Source organism: Neolamprologus brichardi, chromosome 12 (genome assembly GCF_056152115.1).
Source record: "Neolamprologus brichardi isolate AB-2024 chromosome 12, ASM5615211v1, whole genome shotgun sequence".
In the NCBI taxonomy this organism is placed as follows: Eukaryota; Metazoa; Chordata; class Actinopteri; order Cichliformes; family Cichlidae; genus Neolamprologus; species Neolamprologus brichardi.
In genome coordinates this window covers 22,976,725-22,986,065 of record NC_142115.1, presented here as the reverse complement: position 1 = coordinate 22,986,065, position 9,341 = coordinate 22,976,725, and the positions used below count along the sequence as shown (strand labels likewise).

Here is a 9,341-nt window from a genome sequence, read left to right as displayed (position 1 = left end):
TAGTTTCTGCCCGGTGGCTACTGGGTGACCCCTCGCCTGGGTATCCTCAGCCCTTCCCATGAAGGTGGCACGGATGCCCCTCCGGTGGTCCTCCTTGGGCTCTTGCACTCTGGGACCTCTGGATGTCTGGGGCCTGGATCTCCTCCATGCCTGCTTCATGCCCTGAGGGACAGGGCTATGGCTCTCTACATCCTCTTGCAGACCATTACATGGGGAAACCATTTGAATACAAGCGCGCCGATCCACACAGGTGTGCACACAGGTGTTCACTGTTTGTAGACTTAAATCACACCTTTCTTGGCTGCTACTTCAAAGCACATTGTGCGCTGTCTGTCCTGCGTGCTGCACAACAACATTCAATATTTAGTATTTACTGCTGTTTACACTTAGGTAGATTAATGCGATGGTGTTGTGTATAGTATGTTGCTTTGTTTTGTTTTGTTTTTTTTTTGCTTGTTTTCTATTCTTTTTCTTTCATCAGGTGATCCCGGAGATATTTTTTTTTTTCCCCCCTTTCTCACTGTCCCTCTCCCCTTCTGTTTTTCTTTCCCTTCCTCTTTCTTTCTCCCTTTCCTATCCCTCACTCATGTCTGTCCCGTCTGTAACAACTGAAAATAAAATAAAATAAATAATAAAAACAAAGGTCGATCAAATGGACCAATACGGCAATGCCATGATGATCCATTTGGCAAAATAAATCCATTGGGTATCCTTGTTGGTCTTCAGACAACAATTCTGACGGCTAAAGAACCAAATGGGACAGGCAAAAAAAAAAAAAAAAAAAAAAAAAAAAAAAAAAAAAAAAGGAAGAGAGACAGTGATTAGTAACAACTAAACATGTAGAGAGTGAAAAAAGTCAGTGAGCAAGAAACACTCAGTGCATCATGGGAAGCCCCCAACCTAAGCCTACTGCAATATAACTAAAGGGGGATGCAGGGTCACCTGATCTAACCATAACTATGTGCTTTATCAAATAAGAATGTTTTAAGCCGAATCTTAAAAGCAGAGAGGGTGTCTGTCTCCCGAATCCAAACTGGGAGCTGGTTCCACAGAAGAGGGGCCTGGAAGCTGAAGACCCTGCCTCCCTGCTTCTACTTTGAAATATCCAAGGATCCACACGTAAACCAGCAGTCTGAGAGCAAAGTGCTCTACCTGGTTGATATGGTACTATGAGGTCTTTAAGATGAGATGGCTCCTAATAGTTTAAGGTTTTGCATGAGATGGGAAGGATTTTAAATTAAATTCTGGATTTAACATCGAACTAACGAACATACACCAACATGGAAGAAATACGTTCTTTCTAGTGTTTGTAAGTATTCTCACTGCAGCAATTTCCCATTTCCACTGCAGTTTATATGGGATAATACACAAAAATGAACAAAAACATACTAAAATACTCCAATGTTATACTAGCAGGTATCATAATGAGCCTGACGTCCTTGTCTTATAAAGTAATCATTTACAACAGGTTAAAGAAACCTCTCATGTAGCTTTCAGATTGCTAAAAAGTAATTGCAGCTTCTACCTTGTGATTGAAATGCTGTTTCTACTTTATTTGTTCATCATCGTCATCACTTTTTGGCACACTGACACAATTGCCTGATTTTCCTGCTCTGCCATGGTAACACGGGCCAACCTACTCTTGTTATCTAAGTATGGTTTCCTTGTGTGAAAAACATTAGGATCCACTGACAAAAAAAGCTAAAATTTGTGTGCAATACGTGGAATACAATGAAGTCACCCAGCACATTGTTCAGTTTTTACTGCCTATGGCAGGTTAAGCAACAATCCTCCAGCTGTGGATGTCCACTGACCTGATTTTACAGACTGCTCTGCAAACCAGATACCTCAATCGCATATCTTACAAAATGTGACAGCTGTGATATTGTTAATTTTTGTTTGACACACAAAAAAAAATCTAGATTAGTACATCACACTTTGTTTTTCAGTAAAAATCAGGTTAACGAACCAGATTATTGGTTATGCTTCCTGTTTAAGGACATGTCAGCAATGCTTGGTCCACATTTTCATAAATAAATTGTCATCTAATTTATCTTCATATTCAGCTTCCTGTCAGGTCAAAGTATCAGTTTCTGTTATCCTAAACTACACGATCCGTACCCACAAGAATAGTTGGATTCAAACCTTTCATAAATCCTACTCTACCATTAAAGAAGACCGCTGCATGCAGGCAAAAGCATATTTTACACATTTTGCTATGATATGTTGCTGTTAGCTACACTCAGAGCACCCAGGCCTTTTCACCTCTCACCTGGATAGGACCTGCTCTTTTCTATCCCAAGCTGAGGAGTCTGTGTCTTCTTCAGCATCATCTTCTTCCTCCTGGTGCTGTTCTTTGAAGCCACTAAGGAACTCCTCTAAGGTCACCGTGCCATCCTTGTCGACGTCCAGGCGATTGAAAATGCCTTCTGCTTCCTGGGACGAGACGTGGAGTTCTTGGCAAATGGTGCTGAATTCATTTTTTTCAATCCGCCCAGAATTATCCACATCGTAGGCATGAAAGAGAGAGCTCAGGCGCTTTTGTTCCTCCTCACTCTTTTTCTTTGCTGCTGCCATAGTTTTGTTTTTAATTTCTGCAGCAATGTGGCTTTTAGATTTGAAAGCAAGTATTTGCAGATAATAAAAAGAGCGAAAAAAGTACTAGAAAAACAGGCAGAGCCTACAGGACTTTAGCTGTTAGGTAAAGTGAAATTAAATTTAGAGCTGGATTTCCTTTTGATAGTTGATAGCCAGTCGTAAGGTTAAACCCCATTGTTGGAAGGAGATGGAATGCAGCTCCACGAATAGACTCACTCCTTCTGATACGTTTCTTTTATATCCTCCCCCTCCCGTCTCTCTTTCTTTTTTATAGGTATGCAATACTGATAATAAACTATTTTAGGACCATAAAATGTGGTGTTGCAAATGCTGTTAAACCAAACAGCATCAAGCAAGAATCCTAACAGTGTGGTCAAAATCTGCAAAACCAGCAACTGCATAAAAACAGCAGTGTTTTGTGTTTTGCCCTCAAACAAGTTAAAAGTAAACCCTCGATATTGTCTCATTAAAGTGCCACTGCTGATGTGGTTCCTCGTTTGACTTTGTAACATAGTTAGCCATTCACAGCATATGAATTATGTGTCCTATCTTTAATTATTAGTACTCATTGGAGCTTTTATTGGAAGGCTCTTTAAACCTGGAGTCAGACTAGTACAAAACACACTGCTAGTCCTGCTATGATGATACCAGCAATGCTACACAGGAATGCAAATTATAGAAATTCAAAAGTACTCCTGCATCTTTTATTTTTGCCAATTCCATGTACAATATCATGCCTTTATAGCCAGACTGTAATCTTTACATTTTAATGTAAAATATAATCAGACATATTATTAAACCCATTGCCCCAATTCCTGTTTTATAAACAGTTTATTAAATCTTAGTATTCTTAGCTTCTGTTTTTAGTTTATTTATAGTTTATTTGACTCGATTCAGATGAAAAAAATAAGCTCATAGTTTTGCTCTAAGTAGCAGTAACCCACTACGCCACTACAAAGTCAGCGGCACATACAAACAACTGCAGTTTTTTTAATTATTTTTTTTTATTTTAAGTTGTAAAATACGATGAGATGGGTTTTTCCTAACAACATTAATCTGAGTTAAAAGTAGAAAAACAAGCAGCCTTTTAAAAAATTCCCGCAAAGTTATATAATGACAGAAAATATTTAATGCTTAGACGATACACCCTTCAGATTTTTGCACATCTGATAACAATCTTTAAACACATGCAGTCAAGCACATATATTAAATGCCTTTTAGTCATCCTTGAAAATAGTCCCCCAGACCATGGTAGACCTCATTTAGCCTGTTGCTCATGTAATAGCATAGAAAAATAAAACTAATAATGCTACATACTTGGCTAAATCAACATTTCCCTCTTTGATTTGTTCAATAAATATTTCGTGGAGATATAACTGTCAGGGTCAGGACAAAGGGGAAACATTAACGGTGCTGTTCACTTCTTTGATCTCGTGTTCAGTGGGTAGATGTGCACATCCATAGAGATGAAGTACCTTCAGCCTAAAAGGAGACAAACATGGAACCAGATCATAGGTGCCAGCATGCATTTTTCATATTTTGTAACTACAGAAAGACATTTGATTTGGGTATAGATTGCTCCTTTATTCTGCCATGTCAACACTTGTTAGATCACTAGCAGCTGACTTTCATATTTTCTAATAATTTCCACCAAACAGATCATCATTGTATTAATTACTGCAGTGCTCACATGCTTTATTTTCATGGTCAGTTACAGTGTGCTCATGATAAGATGGAAGGTAAGTCTTTTTTTTTGCAACTTTCGGAACTGAGTTTCACACTGCATAATCATGTCTCAGCATGTAATTTGTTTACACTCATATATGAGTTTACACTCGTATGAACTTCTAAAAGATTGTTCAATTGAATTTAGGAGACAGATACAATATAATGAGCATAGTGTCAACTCAGGCAGACCCACATGGAGCCCACAGTCCTGTGACATCAGCTGACCTCAGCGCCTGTCCTCAATATTTGATGGCTCAGCTGATATCCTTCTGCACATATTATTAGGACATTTTATAAAAGGTTCACTATTTAAGTTGTCCCAGTCTCCCCGCTACATCCCGATTCTCCTTTTGATGTGACACAGCTTCACCAGATGCTACTAGATAAACTACAGTCCATCCAGAAAGTACTTTTTTTTTACACATTTGATTGTGTTACAGCCTTATTCTACACACACTGCTCATCATTGATAAACATCATTTATATATGAGCTAATTATAATTTTATCCTGTAAAAGGTCATGGGGGGTGAACCTAATGTGTTCGTGTGTGCTACATTTAGAATTGCAACAGTGGAAAACCTTTGACATTTAAATATGTAGAGAAATGAATAGAAATTGAGTTTGAAAGCGTGTGAAGAGCAGCTACTGCACTTTTCTGAAACACTGTATTGATACGTCCTTGTGTTCATTCTGCTCAGTGGAATTAATGGCAGTACACAGTGACTCTGCATTTTGTGCGGAGAATAAAGAAACATCTTTGAATGTGTGTTTTTACCTCTTGCAATGTTGGCAAAGCTTCAGTATTTTCTTTACGGTGATGTGGCAGAAACTGAGTTTGATGGTATGAAGATGTCTGTTGCAGTAATTTGCTAGCAGAGAAACCCTGGGTCACATCATGCATGCACAACACACACACACACACACACACACACACACACACACACACACACACACACATTATGTATGTAGCAGCAACACCAACACTGCTTTAGTTGTGTTGGTGTTTTTGGTTTGAGCAGACAGAATCCATTCAGTTGAGGGTTCACTTGTTCGTCACTAACACTGACACTAGCACATTGATCACATGTGGTGTGACGTGCATTGTACCCTCTGTTTCCGGTGCTGGTGGAGCTGAGATCCAGCTGCTGAAGTCTTGTGCAGCCCAGAGCCAAAGACTGAACACCTGCATCTGTTACTGCTTTGCAGCCACTCACATCAACAGCTCTAACTCACACAAACAAAAACCCACATGGATATCATAGATGTTAATTGTTAATATGTCAAGTATGAAAATATGAATTTAACTTTTTATTTTCTAAAGTAAAACATATTTTTTATACAGTTCCTCTGGATTTTTTTTTTCTTTTTTCTTTTAACTGGTCAAACAAACCCACTCTCCTGAAATGTTGTGATTGACTTTAAGGCCGGTTTTTATTGATAAGAACACCGCTGGCAACGCTTGGTTCTTATTAATTATGTGCACTTTGCTTCCCTTTGCATATGTGTGGATACCTGATACAAGGTGAATATTTGCTGATGCTATGCAGTGTCAGGTCAGTGACTCCAGGACAGGAACTGAAGGACAGACTCTGAAGTTCAACGCAGTTCTGGAGCAAAGTATCAACTATGGCATGAGTGACCTGTTAGCGGCAGGGACTACGTTTAGAGCACTATTAAAGACAGAGCTGCAGCTCCATAAACATTCAATGTGTAGATTCAAATCGAGTCACAGAAAACTATCCACCTGTAGTCCTGTGAGATTCAGTGAAATGAGGCTTTTGAGCCGTGCTGTCAACCCAGTAAGGCTGTTTACGGTGATTTTTGGCACTCGTCCGATGTTTAGATGCTGAAGGCCGGGGCACATCTGGATATGAAGACATGAAGAAATGTACAAGGAGTTACTTTTTCACATGCTAAAGCATGTTTAGTAAATGAAGCTCTGCAGAGCATCATAGTTTTTTATTTTTATTTTAAATTAATAGTATGTGTTTTTAACTGTTATATCAAAATTTAGCACCTCATATACTGTCTGTAGCCAGGATGAAGTAAGGAACTGACAGCCAAACACCTCCAACCTGCGCAGGCTAAAAGACAATGTTGTAAACACCAAAAACAACAACATGACAAGCTTGATGTGGTGATTATTTAATGTCCTTCTGATAATCACGTCTCATTCTTCACGAGACGAAGCGGTATTTATTTCAAATAATAAAAACATTCAGTGTCCAGGAATTCAAACTAAGCTTAAAATAAGGATTGCGAGGATTAACTAAGGATTATCTGAAACATAAGAGCGGCGTCTTTCGAGGCTTAGACTTGAGGATGTGCGGTGTCAGCCACTACAAGCCGTTATCAGAATAACATTATAGTTTTTCTCTTTGATGCAATTCTCACAACTCCTCCAGTTATTAAATCAGTTAAGTCAGAGGTTTCAAGGTCTTTTATGCCAGTGGCCACAAAAGCCCACTGTGATCTTAAGTGGGCTGGACCGATGAAAATCCCCTTTCTGTCAGTGCAAAGACATTTAATCCCTGCAATATCTCAATAGAAGAAAAAGAAGTGCAAATTCAACAGTACCCTGAAATTCTCTGTCTGACAGAGAGACTGTATTTCATGTTTTCATGTCTGAAGTGTAATTCATATTTCAACTTGAGTAAACTAAAACTCACCTGACAACCACTTGAAGACATCCCCCCAAAAAACCCTTCATGCACAATATTTACAAAGACAGTTTATCCAGAGACAAACATGCACGTGCATTATGGGACACTTTCTAACCCCCACCTAAGTCTACAGTGTAGCATGAGTTACACCACCATTAGCAGTAAATGTGTTAATAGGGAAGGATTCTGACCTGTCTTTGTGTTTCAGGACAAGTTCTTTCAGAGGGGCATCAGTGACATGACAGCCATTCAGGACAACAGATTTTAGGCTGTAGAAGAAGAAACAAAGTTATCCGCCCATGTCAGATTCTTTATCTGGTATTATAACAGAGGTTAAGAAACTGGATGGACTGATTTCAACAAACACTTGGCATCAGTGGGAAGGAAAAACTTAACATTAATAAAACTTAGGCAAAACCAAACTCATGGAAGTGCGAACATCTACCGGTTGTGGATGGATGCATGGATGGACAGACCCACAAATATGAAGATATTATATTTTCACCATACAACATGGCCTTCCTTACTCACAGTAAACAATTCAACATGTAAAACATTTTTTTCACTTCACTAAGATAAAAATGGCAAGAAGTCAATTATACACAACCTGTGATCAGGACAAAAATCATCCCTTCATCATTTAAAATGACAACATTTTTTAGAGTGAAGGTTTTTACTTTGTTAGAGGTTTAGAGGTTAGGTCAAGGCAGTTAGTGGGAGTTGTTAGGGTCACTGTAACATCCTCCTGTGTGTGTGTACTTGTTTAAATGTCTTCATGAGGACCATAAATTGGCCTCTCACTGTATTCATGGGGACCAACAGTCAATGTGGGGACTAAATGCCGGATTTCATGAATTTGAAGGCATGCTAAAAATGTTGTATTTAGGTTATGGTTATAATTAGGTCATGGTTACTCAGTAAGCCGTGAAAACAAACATGTGTGTGTTTACTGACCCTTTTCTGTAATCCGTCAGAGCCTTCACTCCTGTGTCTGTTGCTCCACTCCAGCTTACATCCACACTAGTCACGTGTTCACAGCACTGACTAATCACTGACAACATCTGATCACCATGGAGACCAGGACCAGTACAACTTGTGACCCTGAGTTCCTGAAACGATCGCATGACTTTATATTCACGATATTTGCACTGCTGTCACAAAATACTGACGCAAGCAGCAAAATATCACATTTTACGCACTTTACATCTATGAGACTTGTGACCAGTGATGGAAGATGCATTCAGAGTTTGGGTTTAATAAAAAAAGTGTCAGCACAAAAAATAGATAATGAATGTGATTTTTTTACATAACAGTCAGACACAACTCTAAGTTATGTGCACAGCCTTTCAGCAGAACTTCCAATCCTGCATGATTATCATTTAGTTATTTACCCTTTTGAGTCATATTTTTGTATTATTTTTCTTGTTATTGGATTTTTTTTTTTTTTTTACCTTAAGCGAATTCCTACACAGTGAGAAAAACATCTGCAGCCCACTGGAGCAGACAGAGAGGCCACTGCAGCTATACAGAAACAAACTTCGAGGACAACGTCTGCCCACACACAGCAACCACTGGTCAGTTAAAGCCGAGTTTTCAAGCCTTAGATTTTTCCCTTGAAGGAGGAGTAAAACATAAACTTTTGTTTAATGTAAGCAGCTTTTTTGTTCATTCAAAACTCTGAACTGTAGTTTCTATGCATCACTGTGCAGGTCAGTGTAATCATGTGTATGTTTGTTCAGGGAGCAGTAGAGCACACACCAGCTTGAAGCTCTTACATCATGAGAGCGTACCATGTGCTGCTACTTAGAAAAGTTTAGAAAATCCCTCTGACATCTGTCCTGTGTTTGATCTGAATTTTAGCAGAATGATACTAAAATCTAGCTGAAGCGTTTACAAAACTACAGGTTCACTCACACAGTGAGTGGTCAGATGCCAGTGCATGCAGGCGGTGGCAGACCTGCACCACTCTGGATAAATCCCTATGAGGCAGCAGAGACAGGACGGACAGCCACACCTCATCAGGCAAACATAACCAGCGGTCTCTTACAGGGACGCCTGCTGACTAGAAGGTGTAACGACACCACAAAACAGAAAGTAGAGGGATTATTTTAACAAGACACCGTGAAATGTTACGAGCGATGTTAAGATTTGTACATTAAAACACCAGATAGACTTGGGTTTAAAAAAAGGTTAAAACTATGTGTGCATGTAGTAAAGATTTCCTACCTGGTATTCAAAGGTATTGTCCATATTGACATCTGTGGCAGAGTCTGTAAGTGTGAACGAAAGTTACACATTATATTCTGATGTAAAAACAGCGCTGATTCGGAGCGTTTACTTGGTTAAAAAGT

At 39.1% G+C, this 9,341-nt stretch overlaps 1 protein-coding gene across 1 annotated transcript; it reads right to left on the bottom strand.

Moving 5' to 3' along the window:
- Positions 1-3,939: 3,939 nt before the first annotated feature.
- LOC118454102 (F-box/LRR-repeat protein 4-like) lies at positions 3,940-8,114 on the bottom strand. The gene is made up of 8 exons (XM_035907383.2): positions 7,945-8,114; positions 7,182-7,259; positions 6,345-6,411; positions 6,072-6,191; positions 5,840-5,967; positions 5,435-5,551; positions 5,103-5,210; positions 3,940-4,080 (listed from the first exon to the last, which is right to left on the bottom strand). The coding sequence occupies exons 1-8, from the start codon at positions 8,112-8,114 to the stop codon at positions 3,984-3,986; spliced, it is 885 nt and encodes a 294-aa protein (XP_035763276.2). The 3' UTR covers positions 3,940-3,983.
- Positions 8,115-9,341: the final 1,227 nt, after the last annotated feature.

Coding starts and splice junctions, on each gene's coding strand:
- LOC118454102 (XM_035907383.2), bottom strand. CDS start 8,114: ATGCGATCGTTTCAGGAACTCAGGGTCACAAGTTGTACTGGTCCTGGT. Junction 6,412..7,181: donor GTCCTGAAACACAAAGACAG/GTCAGAATCCTT, acceptor ATTGTCTTTTAG/CCTGCGCAGGTTGGAGGTGT. Junction 5,552..5,839: donor AAATATTCACCTTGTATCAG/GTATCCACACAT, acceptor TGTGTGAGTTAG/AGCTGTTGATGTGAGTGGCT.